The 16,952-nt window shown below is 43.7% G+C and overlaps 2 protein-coding genes and 1 long non-coding RNA gene across 3 annotated transcripts; 1 reads left to right on the top strand and 2 right to left on the bottom strand.

Annotated features, from left to right (window-relative positions):
- Positions 1-258: 258 nt before the first annotated feature.
- LOC147126979 (uncharacterized) lies at positions 259-4,743 on the bottom strand. Its single transcript, XR_015084703.1, has 3 exons — positions 4,386-4,743; positions 1,780-1,928; positions 259-1,352 (listed from the first exon to the last, which is right to left on the bottom strand). It is a non-coding gene; the product is annotated as an uncharacterized LOC147126979 (long non-coding RNA).
- On the top strand, positions 4,224-5,900 carry LOC147126980 (uncharacterized). Its single transcript, XM_086022170.1, has 2 exons — positions 4,224-5,090; positions 5,190-5,900. Exons 1-2 carry the CDS (start codon positions 4,680-4,682, stop codon positions 5,898-5,900), a joined length of 1,122 nt encoding a protein of 373 aa, XP_085878296.1. The 5' UTR covers positions 4,224-4,679.
- Positions 5,901-11,947: 6,047 nt separating this feature from the next.
- On the bottom strand, positions 11,948-13,255 carry LOC147126981 (uncharacterized; the record flags this gene model as incomplete). The annotated part of the gene is made up of 1 exon (XM_086023080.1): positions 11,948-13,255. A coding segment is annotated over one exon (1,308 nt), but the record flags the coding sequence as incomplete, so codon positions are not given.
- Between the last annotated feature and the right edge of the window lie 3,697 nt (positions 13,256-16,952).

Consider the following 16,952-nt stretch of genomic DNA (forward strand, 5'->3'; position numbering starts at 1 on the left):
CAGTGGAGGCTATTATGGGGCGGGTCTCGGGCTGTGTCTGTGTGTGTGTGTGGGTGGGGTGGGGGGGTGTTCGGGCGGATGTGACTGTCTGCGTGCGGGACTGTGAGAAGCAGCTGGGTATGCTGTCAATCAAACAACTGGACGCACATGCAGGCAATAGTTGTTTATAAAGACATGTTTATAAAAACAAACAAAAACAAGCATTTTAGAGACACATTCCAGAAATTGGCGATGAATGAAAGAAAATGATGTGATGTAATGGGCGGCACGGTGGTCGACTGGTTAGCACGTCCGCCTCACAGTTCAGAGGTCGTGGGTTCGATCCCGGCTCCGGCCTCCCTGTGTGGAGTTTGCATGTTCTCCCCGTGCCTGCGTGGGTTTTCTCCGGGCACTCCGGTTTCCTCCCACATTCCAAAAACATGCATGGTAAGTTGATTGGATACTCTAAATTGCCCCTAGGTGTGATTGTGAGTGCGGATGTTTGTCTCTGTGTGCCCTGCGATTGGCTGGCAACCAGTTCAGGGTGTCCCCTGCCTACTGCCCAAAGACAGCTGGGATAGGCTCCAGCACGCCCCGCGACCCTTGTGAGGAGAAGCGGTACAGATAATGGATGGATGGATGGATGGATGTGATGTAATGGACATAACCTAAAGTGTTTCATCAGTGCTTTCCTTGCTTCTGGAAGTGCATAGTGCTGCTATGGTGGAGACATTTGTTTACAACTGAATTGATTGTAGTTACAGTATTGTTATTTCCTGACTATTTTTGATATACTTCTTGTTTTATTTTTGTTCTATGCTGTGCCTGTTTAATTTGAAAATAATTTGAATTGCAGTAGTTGTAGTAGCCTGTCTTTGGTTGGATTGTCTTTGTTACTGTAATAAATTGTTACTGCACTTCATGGTCTACATGTTGATTTGAGATTTGACAAGGTTCTATTGTGTGAGTGTGACTATTGTTAAAGTGCATCTACCTCAAGATATGGCGAGACTGACTAATTTTCAGCCTTTATTGTGAGCTCCTATTGATAATTAATGTCTCAGAGATTTACCTTTTTACTAGCAGTTTGTGTTGTATTTTTGTAAATGCAGATAATTCCAACTGCAACTCTGTGTTCTGTGTTTTTATTTGTCAATCTATGATTGATATTTTGTTACAGTTTATTAAATTATGTTACTGAACAGTTGACAAGCTGTGCCATATGCATTTTTGGTGTCCGTCGCAAGCATCCCGCATTGTCCCCCACAAGCATATTCCCTGTCCTACATCTGGTGGGTTTGGATCTGGTCACTCTAGGTTCACTTCTGACTACAATCCTCGCAGATGCTGGAGCGATGAGAGCTTCATCCTATCTGCAAATGAATAAATGATAAAAAGCACGTACATTCAATAAAAGCTACTAGGTATAAAATAAATTGTTGGTAGAGGAACTTGTAAAAAAGACAATGAAATGCAATACAAAAACAAAACTGCCTAGTTTTATGAACAAAACAAGAATGACATACCTTTTGCAAACAGCTTTGTATATAAAAATAACTTGGAAAATTAAAGTGTTTTTTTTTAATTAAAACTACAGTTCAGGAAAAGTTTGGAAAATTATACAAATATAGTAAGCCTTAACTGCATAAGGAATTAAAAACTGTGGAAAAACATAAAAATATAACAGTTTGTATATGACAATTTGCTTTTTTAAATACAGTATTTAAAACAGATTAAAATGGTTTTCTTGGGTTAATAATACATGCATCATTTAGTACACATGCGGCATTTCCCATAAACCTTTTGTTCTTTGAGACTTCCGGTAGCGGGGATGGGAGTGTGTCGTTACTGGCAAGGCGAGGGGCGTGACGTTGCTGTTGAGGCGTTTTGTCAAGGGGGCGTTCCGTACCATTGGGGCGTAGGGGGCGTTCCGTACCGTGGTCTGCCATCTGCAATCAGATACATTTGGTGTCGTTAATGGGCAGGGCAGGTGGGGGGCGTAACGTTCCCGCGGTGGGCGTGCCATGTCAAGAGGGGCGTTCCGTGCGGTCTGCATTCAGATACACTTGCCTCATGTACAGTATTTTTTTAAATTGATATTTTCAAACATTTACAAATATAATTGTATAACAAAGTGAAAGTGTCAATGTAGTGCAACATACATACAGAAAAAAATATAAGGCACCAAAAACATTCATTCGAGATCATGTCATGTCATGTCATCTTCCAAACCGCTTATCCTATATAGGGTCGCGGGGAGTTGCTGGAGCCTATCCCAGCCGTCAATGGGCGAAGGCAGACTACACCCTGAACTGGTCGCCAGCCAGTCGCAGGGCACACATAGACACTGTCACTGAGCGGGAATCGATCCCACGCTGCCCGCACACAACTCAGGCGTGTGTACCACTACACTATCAGCGGACCATTCGAGATCAATCAGAGATAATTCACGAAGGAACAGTAATGTACAAACACTTCTCTTTTTTGTTAATTTCAAGGTATTTTCATATCGTTGAAACTCAGTCAGGAATACTTGATAATTTGGATGGGTTTTGGATAGCCTTATTTTGTGTAAATAAAACTTGCCAAGTAGCAACGTCAGATTGACCACAAAAGACAAAGATCTGTCATTATGAACAAAACTTGTCAGTATCTTTTACAGAAATTGTAATAGTAGGACCACTTTTTTCACATATGCTATATATTCTTCAAACTCTCTCCAAAATTTGGACGACATAGGGCAATCACAAAATAAATGTAAAATTGTCTCTGACTCACTTCCATAGAAGGTACATTTATCATCTTTATTAGTGAACTTGGAAAGGGAATTATTGCAAGGATAAATGTGTAATATTTTAAACTGAGGCTCTCTTACTTTGTTTGAGATGCAGAAATGAAGGGGGCATAATCATGTTCTACGCTAATTTATGCCATTTAATTCTGTGTTCCAGTAGAATTTACCTCGTGGAGATATTTTATTATAGCTACAAAACGTATTTCTAATACGTCAATTTTTACTAAATATATCAAGTCCTCTAATTGTGAGAGCAGGTAAATGAGTCTCTATAGGTTGATATGTCAGATGACATTTCATGATGCCAACCATACACGTAAAAATAATCCCCCAAACTACCTCAAAACGTTGACAATTGATAGAAATTCTCTTTAGTGAAACGGTTCCAAAATAATGGTGCTGACTATGACCGTAAAGGGCGATGCCTTATGAGATTTTACCAGAAATACGTCACACCACTCCGTGCATATAGTCCATTGCCCTCCCCCTCTGGTAATGGTTTGCCCCAGCAGCAGGAGGGTGGGGCGGTGAACGCGAAGTCTCGTAAAAGTGGACCTCTCAAATTGTGAGCCGTCAAAAATCAGTGAATGGTGTTATGTAGGATGGAGTCATCGTTAAAAATGTATTTGAAAGCTCATGCTCGTATTTCCTTTGAAGCGAAATAAAACAATGGACGACATTTGCTTTTTTAGTTTAATCATTGAATATTTCATTTAATATAATGCAAACTAGAATCATATGTTCAATTTCCTTAAGTTTTCCAGGATAACTGGACAAACCCTGATTTCACAATCACTGTTCAGTGAGAAATGATCATGTAAAAACCACAAGATAAAACGCCTTTGACTAACAAAAAGAATTCATGCATATAAAAATTAAAAAATGATCATATAGAACACACACATCCCTAAAACAACATTTATCCAGCAAACAATTTAGAAGAACAAAAATATATGAAAATAGAAACAATATAAAAAGGAACTCAGGTTACACTGAATAGCTTCAACAAACCCAGGTCGCATTTGAAAAAATCGGAATTGAGCCCTTCATAAAAGAAAAAAAATCAGATACAGAATACATATGGGCAAAAAAATCCGATCTGGGTCGCATTTGCCTGCGGCGTGAACCTAGCCTAAGTCTCTGCGTAAAGCGAAAGGAGAGTCTGTAACTTCCGGTATGACATTTTCAAAATAAAGCCATCGTATTTCAAAATACAGATGGTTGCCATTACAAATGTCATGCGATCTACCAAGACCACTACCTTTGTGATCGACGGGTACATCGCGATCGGCGTATTGAGCACCCCTGCTTTAACTGTTAAACATTAACATTTTCATTTAAAACTTGATTGTTCTGGTTGTCACCAGCACACTTGTGCCTCTTGGCAGAACTTCTCCATGAGAGGTTCTGGCCACAAACTGAGCAGGCAAAAGGGTTCTCACCAGTGTGGGTTCTGGTGTGACGTATTAAGATTCCCTTCTGAGAGAATCTTTGGCCACAAACTGAACAGGTAAAAGGTTTCTCACCAGTGTGGCAGCCCGCTACAGTAGCTCCGGCTCATCGGCGAGCCTTTTCGTGTGTTTTTGTTTCTTAATATTACTCTACCTCATACCTTTTTCACATAGTTGATAGTCGTAACCTGCGTAGCAATGGACACCCAAACTGCGGTATTCTTGCTGCTGCTGATTGCTATTTTTTGCGCGATCGTGTCCGGCTGGCTCGGAGCCGCGCCCCCATTGTTTACAGCCGGAATCAGCTGTTAGCACTCCGTGCTAACCCTGCGCCGGCTCCCGGGGCGAGACCCGATATCCCCCGTGAGCTGAGGAGGAAGAGACGGGGATCTCGTGCGGGGGTTAAACGCCGTGAAAGGAGGAGACGATACCATCCCGTCCTCCCGTCTGTTATCATGGGGAATGTTAGATCGCTCCCCAACAAGATGGACGAGCTAGCGGCGCTTACCCGGCACGAGAGGGACTTCCGGGAGGCTAGCCTGATGCTATTCACGGAGTCGTGGCTAACAGCGCTAGCGCCGAACGCGGTCGTAGAATTGGACGGCTTCCAAATCATACGCGCGGACAGGACGCTGGAGAGTGGAAAGAGGAAAGGAGAAGGGCTGGCTGTGTTTGTGAACGATAGATGGTGTAATCTTGGGCACATCACGATTAAGGAGCTGCTTTGCAGCAGGGATATTGAGCTGCTAGCTGTTGGCATGAGGCCATTCTACATCCCGCGAGAGTTTAGTCATGTGATCGCGGTGACCGTCTACGTCCCACCAGCTGCCAGCAGCGACACAGCCTGTGATGTCTTGACTGCAGCAGTGAGCAGGCTACAAACACAGCACCCAAATGCCCTGATACTCATCTCTGGTGACTTCAATCATGCCTCCCCTTCCTCCTCTCTGCCTTCACTCACACAGTATGTCACCTGCCACACCAGAGACAATAAAACACTGGACCTTTTCTATGCCAACACCAAGGAGGCATACACATCACTGCCCCTCCCCCCGCTGGGCAAAGCTGATCACAACCTGGTGGCTCTCCAGTCTGTGTACAAACCCCTGGTCCGCAGGCAGTCAGCTGTGACCCGCACGGTTCAGAGATGGTCTGGAGAGGCCGAGGAGGCCTTAAAGGACTGCTTCAGCACAACTGTGTGGGAAGTATTCAGCGATGCTCACGGGGAAGACATTAGTAGTCTAACGGACACTGTTACAGACTATATAAATTTCTGCATGGAGAACACCATACCCACCAGGACAGTCAGGTGTTTCTCCAACAACAAACCCTGGATCACACCAGACATAAAAGCTCTCCTGAAGGAGAAGAGGAGGGCTTTTGCGTCAGGCAACATAGAGGAGCAGAAGACTGTGCAGCGGCAGCTGAGGAGGAGGATCAGAGAGGGGAAAAGGTCTTACAGGAATGCTGGTGATGTCGACCACTCGCGTACCGGGACACCGCATCCCGGAGCAGCCCGACGCGTGAGTGGACGGCCGGGTCACCGGCAGACCCGCCCAACATGGGGTTCCCGGCCGAGGTCGTCGCCGTGGGTGGCGGGGAATCCGAGGGAGCCCCTGGGAGCACAGCCCCAGCGTCGGACGCTGTCGGTGTCTCCGACTGCTGTAGTGCAGTGATGGGAACAGGAGACTCACTCGCCAGGGCGGCGAACCGATTCCCCAGGACCAGTTGGGGGCGGTGGGGTGGCTCCCCGGCCCTCCGGCCGCAGGACACCACCTCGACCCAGGTGTCACTCTGCAGCGGTGTCGAGCAGGATGGCCCCGGGCAGGCAATCGGATCCCACCTCGCCGTTTCCGAGAGGCCAGCCGCCTCAGCCATTGTCGCCGACAGGATTTCACGAGCGTGTCTCCTCATGACCACCGCGGAGAGTTCGGGGAAACGGGTCACGAAGCAAGAGATGACCGATTCCTTCTGATGGAGCTCCTCTGAGAGACGACGAATATCCCTTCTTAGGTCAGAGATTGTTTTATTTGCCTTCTCCAGCAGGCCATTGTGTTCGTCGCTGTCGCCTGAAGGCATTTTAATACACTAGCACCAAGCTAGCCCCAAGCTAGCCTGTTTCCGTCGCAAGCTAGCTGTATGCTAGTCCGCAAGATCAAGCGACCCAGAGATTCACAAAAATTAAAAAAAATAAATAAATAAATAATAATGATGATTAAAAATAAAATGAAAATAGTCTCAAAAAAAAAAAAAAAAAGTAAAAACCCAACGCGCAGGTGAGGTAGACTCGAAGGAGAAAGTGCAGAATTTAGATCTCAAACTTCTAACATCTTCTTTTGAGAATAATTGTAGGATTGAAATTCGGTTTGATGAGAATGGATATAGTTCTTAACAAAGAATTGTCGGATTATGACATTAGGTATATTAGGATCCGTGATATTGTGTCCATCCACCAAAAGCAAAGGTAGTGAGGGGTTCATCTTACTACAGCAAATTATAAGACATTACAACAACTGATTGAGGAATTGCTTTGATCAGATTTATTGTATTGGCTTTTGTCATTCAGGTTATACAGTATTTATAACAGAAAAGCTCAAAGGGTATAATGTTTCCAGCATTATCCAAAAGTGCATCACTGACCAAATTCCTCTCTCTGACCAATTTTGAGAAAACAATGATTTCCTTCTTAACAAAATGTATCTACAATTCCATAGTGGGGTGTTGTGGGGACTAAAATTCTGTTTGTAAATCATTCTCCAGTAAAGAAAAACCTGTTGATGGAAGGTGGACAGTGTGATAGAAATTCATTGAAATTTTTTTAAATGTCCAGATTGGATCGGGTCCTTCGCGCCTGCTTATGATGTCATGCTTTATATTTCTGTAATATATTTCTTTGCCTCTGTGTTTGTCAACCCCCTGGTAGTTGTGTTTTTATCTTCGGATTTACTAAAATAAAATAAAGTAGATTACTGCTACTTTTGCGAGGCATCTCGTACATCACTTCCGTTTGTGTTTCTCCTGCGAAACTGGAAACAATTTTCTGGTTGACTCGGGCTGCAAGATTGTATGAACTGTACATAATGTGAAGAAAAACGGAGAGGATCATATGATTGGTATGATGTCTCCAGCTGACTCTATTTTAGAGTGGCAAGGTATGAATGTGGGTGCCCGTCAGAAAACATAGGCCCGTATTCCACTCGACACGTCGAGTTTATTGTGGTCTGCAACAACACAGACAAAGAATAACCTAGCAATATCATCCAATGCATATCCATTAGTTAACAATATGCCTAAACAATACAATTCACTGTATTAAGAAATTAAACAGCCAACTAATACATACAATACAGATTCACACGTTTCATCACTAGAATAGTTAGCATACTAGCTGAAATAACTAACTAGTGTTCATCAACGTGACATCACTCACGAGAACATATCTATTATGTACAGCAGTTAGCTGACATGAACCTGACTTATTAAACTCACCTTTTAACATTTACACACAACAACAAACGTGGTGAAACACGGGCAATCTTTAACTACTGAGTTTGCTGGCACGAACAAACTACGAGCTGTGTCAAAGGGAGAAAAAATTTGTGTCTTGCCAAGTTGTTTTGTTTCCGAGGTTAATGAATGCATCGTGCGGCTGGATGGGAGGGCAGGCGAGCGAGAGTAGCGGAGGACAAACAGGAGAGCCGTTGCTCTTTTGGCTGATCGATTGTTATACTGTATTGGTGTCGGCTGCGGCCCACAGTAGCCGGTTGGACTAATAAAAACGTGATAATTAAACTACATCTGTGTTCTTGGAAGACACTACAATATATTTTAAAGTGTGACGTCATCTGCACGCGCAAAGCACCGGATCACATCTGCTACCCACACCGACTTGCTGCGGGACGGATCTAATAATAAAGCAATATCATCCCAGGGGCCATAGAAAACCTTCTTGCGGGCCCGATGTGGCCCGCAGGCCTTGACTTTGACATATGTGATTTAAGTCAAAGTCACATCTCAGGAGGAAGTTAATACCTCCTAATTGGTCAAAAATATAATTTGGGACATGAAACCACAAGTCCTCCTTTTTCATACTCTTTAACCAAAGTACCTTTTCTAATGTAATGTGTTTTTCTCTTCCAGATGTAATTAAAGTTAGCCTTATTTATTGATTTAATTGCTTTTTTGATAGTGACATAGAATAGGCCGGGTAAATTAATCTAGATAGGCATTCCATTTTTGTAATAAAAATTCGACCAATGATGGAGATGTCCCTTTGAGACCACACATTTAAAAGCGATTGACATTTGTCTAAATTGTTCCAAACGTTGAGATTATTCAGAGTGTCACTATCCTTAGGAATGTGCATGCCGAAATATTTAACTGTTGATTTTACAGGAATATCATTTATTGTTGTAAGATGAGACTCATGAATTGGAAATAGAATGCATTTTTTAAGGTTCAGTTTTAAACCAGATGCTTTAGAAAAAAAATCAATTCTCTTGATATATTTAGAGACTTGGTCACTATTTTTCATGAAGATGGCTGTATCATCAGCAAGCTGGCTAATTGCCAGCTGTCTGCCGAGTACTGTAAATTTTCCAAATTCTGTATTTTTATTAAGATTTCTGCTGTTGCGATAAAGAGTAGGGGAGGAATGGGGCAACCTTGTTTAATGCCTTTATTTATCGAGAATCTTGGACATACTCCTTTTGGTCGAATCATAGTACTATTTGTATCCTTATTAATGAATTTAATTATGTTAATGAAGTTTCCTCCAAAACTAAATAATTCTAAAGTACTGAATATAAATTGATGTTCACTCGTGTCAAATGCTTTAAAGAAATCCCAAAATAAAATAAAACCCTCTTCTTCAATTTAATGATTATATTCAAGTAAGTCACACACCAATCGTAAATTATTATGAATAGATCGTCCTTTTATAAATCCGGATTGTGTGTCTGAGATCATTTGAGTAATACCAGATTTCAATCTGTTTACGTATATATGACTTAAAATTTTATAATCATCATTGAGCAATGTTATAGACTAAAATTATCAATTACTTTATGGTCTTTTTCAGGTTTAAGGATGAGTGTGATTATTCCTTCCTTCATAGTAGTTGGGAGAGTGAGGGATTCAGATTCAGAGGTTTTTAAGATGTTCCCAAAAATGCAGATAGAAATTAGTTGTTAGACCATCTGATCCTGGAGATTTATATATTTATATTTATTATATTTAGATTTATAGACATAAAAGCTCTCCTGAAGGAGAAGAGGGTGGCTTTAGTGTCAGGCAACATAGAGGAGCGGAAGACTGTGCAGCGCCAGCTGGGGAGGAGGATCAGAGAGGGGAAAAGGTCGGGGAAGAGGATGGAGGAGCAGCTGCTGCAGAATAATGCCAGGGGAGTCTGGAGGGGCCTGAAGACCATCTCAGGCCACGGACAACCCAAGACCTGGACTGCGGGGGACCTGCAGTGGGCAAATGAGCTGAATCTCTTTTTCAATAGGTTCGATCAGATGCCTGCCTCCACTCAGTCTCTCCTGCTGCAGCCTCCACCTACTCCTCCTGCTGGGCGTGTCACCCCCTCTCCCCTTTTCTCCACAGTCTCCAGCTCCCAGCTACACCAGATAGCCACCACTACCTCCTGCCCAGCCTTGGCCTTCACAACATCTCAGGTGAGGAACTAGCTGAAGATGATGAAGGCGAGGAAGGCAGCGGGTCCAGATGGCATCAGCCCCCAGCTCCTCAAATCCTGCGCAGACCAGCTGTGTGGAATTGTCCAGCACATGTTCAACCTGAGCCTGAAGCTGGGCAGGGTCTCCCAGCTATGGAAAACATCCTGCCTGGTCCCGGTGCCAAAGACCCCCCACCCGAAGGAGCTCAACAGCTTCACACCAGTGGCGCTGACGTCTCACCTGATGAAGACCCTGGAGAGACTGGTCCTTGTCCACCTGCGCCCCCTGGTGAGCTCCTCAATGGACCCACTCCAGTTCGCATATCAGCCTGGCATCAGTGTGGATGATGCCATCATCCACCTCCTCCACACTTCACTCTCCCACCTGGAGAAGGCGGGGAGCACTGTGAGGATCATGTTCTTTGATTTCTCCAGTGCTTTCAACACCATCCAGCCCACCCTACTGGGAGACAAGCTGGAGCGGGCGGGGGTGGCCCACCACCTCACCACATGGATCCAGGACTACCTCACAAACCGGCCACAGTATGTGAGGACACAGGACTGTGTGTCTGACGTGCTCCACTGCAGCACGGGGGCCCCACAGGGAACTGTCTTGGATCCCTTCCTGTTCACCCTCTACACCTCGGACTTCAACTACAACACCCCTACCTGTCACCTGCAGAAGTTCTCTGACGACTCTGCGATTGTCGGCCTCATCACAGGCGGAGATGATCGGGAGTACAGAAAACTTATTCAGGGTTTTGTGGACTGGTGCCAGCAGAACCGCCTCCTGATCAATGCGGGGAAATCCAAAGAAATGGTGGTGGATTTCGGTAGGTGCCAGCACTCTTCACCTGCACCAGTGAATATCCGGGGAACAGATGTTGAGAGAGTCTCAACTTACAAGTACCTGGGTGTTCATCTGAACAATAAACTGGACTGGTGCGACAACACAGACGCCCTCTATAGGAAGGGTCAGGGCAGACTCTTCCTACTCAGGAGACTGAGGTCTTTTGGGGTTCAGGGGACACTCCTCAGGAACTTTTATGACTCGGTGGTTGCATCGGTCATCTTCCAGGGAGTGGTCACCTGGGCAGGCGGCGTCTCGGCCCGGGACAAGAAGCGGCTGGACAAACTGGTCAGGAGGGCCGGCTCTGTCCTGGGCTGCTCCCTGGACTCTGTGGACTCGGTGGGGGACAGGAGGATGTTGGCCAAGCTGTCATCAATGCTGGGCAACCCGGACCACCCCCTCCAGGGCACCCTAACAGCACTCCACAGCACCTTCAGTGACAGACTATTACACCCTCGCTGTGCAATGGAGAGATTCCGCCGTTCCTTCTTGCCTGCTGCTGCCAGACTCTTTAACAAGAACATTGTGTAGTCTCTACAAACTGGCGGACATTAGTGCAATTGTGCAGTCCTGCACCTGAGCTCATATCGTGCAATACCCAATATTCCCCACTACTGTAATACCGTGCAATACTCAACATTCCCCACTACTGTTAGTCTAGTTTTATTTTTATCCAATGCTGTTCCTTACATTTCACTACAGCACTGCAGCACTGTCACTTACTGAGAGTATTTTTCCTCTGTACTATGTACAGGCCAAAATGAGCGTTCCTCATACTTTTTATGTAGATGTATGTTGGTGTGTATATACATGTGTATATACACATGTGACTGCTTATATTTACATAGGTTTGATCCCGAATGTTTGCCGTCAATGTTATACATTAATGGCTACATTATGCCGCCGTCCCTGTGTGACCTATATCTTTGCTGCTGTAACAATGAAAATTTCCCCACTGTGGGATCAATAAATGCATTCTTATCTTATCTTATGTGTAGTTTTAAGGTTGACTTCTGAGAGAATCTTTGGCCACAAACTGAGCAGGCAAAAGGTTTCTCATCAGTGTGGGTTCTTTTATGAGCTATTAAATTTCCCTTTTGAGAGAATGTCATGTCATGTCATCTTCCAAACCGCTTATCCTATACAGGGTCGCGGGGAGTTGCTGGAGCCTATCCCAGCTGTCAATGGGTGAAGGCAGACTACACCCCGAACTGGTCGCCAGCCAGTCGCAGCTTTTGAGAGAACGTTTGGTCACAAACTGAACAGGCAAAAGGTTTCTCACCAGTGTGGGTTCTGGTGTGCTTTATTAAGTGTCCCTTCCGAGAGAATCTTTGTCCACAATGTGAGCATGGAAAAGGTTTTTCACCAGTGTGGGTTCTGGCGTGAATTATTAAGCTTCCCTTCTGAGAGAATGTTTGGCCACAAACTGAACAGCCAAAAGGTTTCTCACCAGTGTGTGTTCTTGTGTGATAAGTTAAGTGTCCCTTCTGAGAAAATCTTTGGCCACAAACTGAGTACGCAAAAGGTTTCTCATTAGTGTGTGTTCTTGTGTGTATTTTTAAGCTTCCCTTCTGAGAGAATCTTTGGCCACAAACTGAACATCCAAAAGGTTTCTCACCAGTGTGTGTTCTTCTGTGATAAGTTAAGCTTCCCTTGTGAGAGAGTCTTTGGCCACAAACTGAGCAGGAAAAAGGTTTCTCACCAGTGTGTGTTCTGGTGTGACCTATTAAGTGTCCCTTCAGAGAGAATCTTTGGCCACAAACTGAACAGGCAAAAGGTTTCTCACCAGTGTGTGTTCTTCTGTGATAAGTTAAGCTTCCCTTCTGAGAGAATGTTTGGCCACAAACTGAGCAGGAAAAAGGTTTCTCACCAATGTGGGTTCTGGTGTGACGTAGTAAGCTTCCCTTCTCAGAGAATGTTTGGCCACAAACCGAGCAGGAAAAAGGTTTCCCCTCAGAGTGCATTTTCATGTGTTCTAAACGTCTCTTGAAAGCACAGGTTTCCCCACACTCTGAACATTTCCAGCATTTGTTGTCATTGTTACATGTAATATCACCTTCACATTCTTGATCATCATTATCATCATCATCATCATCATCATCATCATCATCACTGTCAGATAGTGGAGGTCGGAGTCCGTCTCCTTGTGATGCTCCCCAGGGGTCCCCATCACCTTCTGTTGTCACGTGTTGACATGAGCTGCTGCTTGGAGGCTCCGCCCCTCTGCTCACCTCACTTTGACCTTCATCTTTGCTCTTCAAAGATACAGGAATCGATGGTATCTTGCAGATATCCTGGTCCTCCTCGTCTTTGATGTAGGGGGGCTCTTCTCCCTCCTCTTTTATGCAGGGGTGCGCTCGCTCCTCTTTTTTAACATAAGGACACTGCTGCTCCTCTTCCCCTTTAAAGTGGGGTAACTCTTCATCCTCCTCTTCCTCTTTAATGTGAGGATAAACATATTCACTGATGCCTGCAAGACACAAAAAGACAACTGCACATGGGATTATAGTTCACATTTATAATGAAGGTTATTAAGAGAGCCAGATAAGATTACGACGGACTGTTCGGCTGTGAAGGAGCACCGTTAACCATTGTGCCTGGATTTTTGTTTACCCTCATGGCTGGTGTTGGGGGTGCACACTTGACACTCGCTCGACACACACACACGGATACACGCTCATACACTTCAGACACTCACTTGCATACTGCCGCCTCGGTTGGACACTGGACCAAACCAAGACAGTTCCTTATTGTGCCTTAAATAGCGATTGGTGGCGGAGGAGGACGTCACCTGACTATGGGCTGAACCATTTTTAGCATGTTGTTATGTTTTGTATTCTGATTAAATAATGTAACCGATGTGGCATGAAGGCTTCCATATATATTGCAGATATATGCTCTTAAATGGTTTGCCCAGAGGGAGGGGCTAAGCATATGTAAGGGGTTTCACATTTTGTGGGGCAGTTGAGCTTAGTGATGTTGGGGCAGAGCGTAAGCAAAACAAGTTAACGTTGAATTTGTAAAACCTTTGAAATTGTTTTCTTTGGAATTTAATTGGAAATATTTTTTTCTTTGTTTTGGCTTGCTTTATATTTGTTGTTTTGTCACTTTGGTCATCACTGTAAATATCTTTTTCACGTGTTGGGAAATTTGGGGGTAATTAAAGACCACTCAACTTCATTTTTTCGAACCCGTGACATCGGCATTTGCAAATTCACTTCCTGATGCATTTTTGTGGGAAGCCTATCCTTGGATATTTGGCGAAAGAATTGCACACGGTCTGACATTGCACCTTTTTGAGCGGTGACCCCGTCAAAAGCGGCACTGGCCTTGTATATACATGAGCCATTTAAGATGATGACTGCATCTATGACTGCGTACTAACCTCACTCAAATTTAAGCACTGCAAAAGCAAAAGTTAATAAGAAAGCCTCATAGAGTACGTCACCCAATCATCCATTTTCCGAACCGTCAAGGCACAAACGCCTTCTAAATAATTCATGAACATCAAAACCCTTGCAGGCAAGTGCTGCCCTCACCGACTCATAAGCAAATATTTATTTATTTATTTATTCAAATGTCACTAGTAGAAAATGTGAACAGAGGCGTACAGAGCCATTCGAAGAACAACATTTTTTTAAATAATGAGATCAATGTCTGCATTTATATGTTTGTATAAGCATCATGTATACATGTACATACTTAATCACGATATGTTTTGACATTACATGTCATATTCTTGACCTATTTGACTGCATTTCATGTCATCCATTGTTTATATTGACAAATTTGCCCCGTTACAGTCAAGCAAATATGTTCATTTAATTGATAATGACACAACGTAACGTTGCTTGGGTGTGCATGCGTGTGCGTCTACTCTTCTCTAATCTGCTCCCAGCAAGTCGAATGCCTCGTGAAATTGTGAACAAAATAATTCTCACTCTACTTATTTTTGATATGTTAGAAATGCATCGCAACCTGTCGCTGTGCTATAACTCTCTGGATGCCGGTCAGCGAGGTGCTCGGTCACATTGGACTAGTTCCTAACCTTGAGCCACGGTAGTTTGAAAACAAGCCTTATAGACGGTCTTTTTTTGTCATGTCGGTCGGGTTGCCACGGCTGTTGGCGAACAAAAAAGTTCCACTTCGCGCATCATACTTTTCAACGAGGAGCGCAGGTGCAGCCAGCGCTTCAATGCTTTGAGGCCATCTTCACATGCAGGAGGCGTGCCACTTCAAGGCATTTCACACACGTCGGTAGACTGGTGGCTATGCACGTATGTATACTTGCCTTTAAGACAGAGTTGGTGAGCTACGTGTTTTTTATTTTTTAAATACCGGTATTTAAAAAAGAAAAAAATGCTATCAAGCCTTTTTTTACGCTGAAAAATCGGGGTATGGTACTGGTATCCTGTGGCAAAACTAATAATAATATCAGTATTTCATAATGGTCGATATTAGGGCTGCATGATGTTGGAAAAAAATGACATTGTGATTTTTGGAGGGTTTGCAATATATACTGCGATGTTAAAAATAGTATTTTCACCAGATGACTTGAATAGATTTGTTTGGAAATAATTTGCTTAACTCACCATGACATCATTGTGTTCATATAATATCGTTTAATCCAGACTAAGGGGGTTCATAGCCAAAGGCTAGGTTCACACCGCAGGCAAATGCGACCCAGATCAGATTTTTTTATGACAGTCTGAATGGCTCAATTCCGATTTTTTCAAATGCGACCTCGGTCGCATTCAAATGTAGTCCTAGATCGTATATGTATCTTTTCCAATGCGTTCGCGGTCTGAACGGCCAGGTCACATATATCCGACATTGACGTCTTCCAGGGCCCAAAATGTGCTCCGCGCAGGCAGAGGGAAACTGCTGGCAGCAGGGGATCGAATTTGCAGTTGTTTTGAGTAACACTATAGACTTTATATTTTACTTTAATTTAATACCACTTGAAGGTCCACTGATAGTGTAGTGGTACACACGCCTGAGTTGTGTGCGGGCAGCGTGGGATCGATTCCCGCTCAGTGACAGTGTCTATGTGTGCCCTGCGACTGGCTGGCGACCAGTTCAGGGTGTAGTCTGCCTTCGCCCATTGACGGCTGGGATAGGCTCCAGCAACTCCCCGCAACCCTATATAGGATAAGTGGTTTGGAAGATGACATGACATGACATGACCACTTGAAAAATTAAGCATAAAGTGGCCATTTATGGTGATCGTAGTAATTCATTGTCTGGAGCTCTCTAACGGGAACTTTCTCAACGTGGGAATTGGTTGAAAATGTCACAGTCTATCATACAAGTGTGTGATTTGTTTGTGGATCCCGCAATGATTAACTTATAATGGCTCAGATAGATTCATTTTTTACGCACGGTTAAGACGTGACGTCATTGTTAGTGATGTCTCCATGAAATTAGATATTAAAGCATCGCCTCATAATTTCCCCCAAATACTGTATTTATGTCTACCTGCCACCTAATCGCTTGACTGTATAAATGCCCCCACACGCTGGACCACATTTTCTTCCGCAAACACAACGTCGGGTGTGACGTCGTCTCTTCTTCTGCCGCATGCGGACCACTTTGACGACGCATGTGTTCATACAGCAGACAAGACCGAGGTCGCATTTATAAGGTAATATGAACGCTTACACAAAGAAAATCAGATTTTTAAAAAAAATCCGAATTGAGCATTAAGACCTGCGGTGTGAACTTAGCCTAACAGTTAGTGTTTTCAGAGCAGACAGCAGAGTGGAGGGGGAGGGGCCGGTGATTGATTGGCAGAAAGGAGGGGGTGAGCGAGACAGGCAAAGCACGGAGCAGCTTGCTGCTTTTTTGAAGCAAAACAAAAGTTTGCGTGTTCTAAGAAAAAAAAAAGTCAAAACATCGCACGTCCTACGACGTAAACATTATTTATATCATCTTATCTTTTATTTCCCATTTTCCTGACAATTTCTAATATATCTGTCTCATTTACAACATTAAGAAACATGGACGTTAAATTAGCTTTTATCAAGTTATTGTACTTCCCATTTTTATCATCGAAACCTAAAATTCTCTGAGCCAGTGTATTGCCAACATCCACAAAATAATTATTAAATTCATTGGCAGTATCATCTAAGTTACTTATTATTTTATCACCACTCTTTATAAATGAAGTCGGATAATCTATAGATTGAAGTCTGTTCTGAATAA

The sequence above is a fragment of the Filicampus tigris genome, chromosome 22 (assembly GCF_054856515.1).
Source record: "Filicampus tigris isolate MCC_2025a chromosome 22, RoL_Ftig_1.0, whole genome shotgun sequence".
In the NCBI taxonomy this organism is placed as follows: domain Eukaryota; kingdom Metazoa; phylum Chordata; class Actinopteri; order Syngnathiformes; family Syngnathidae; genus Filicampus; species Filicampus tigris.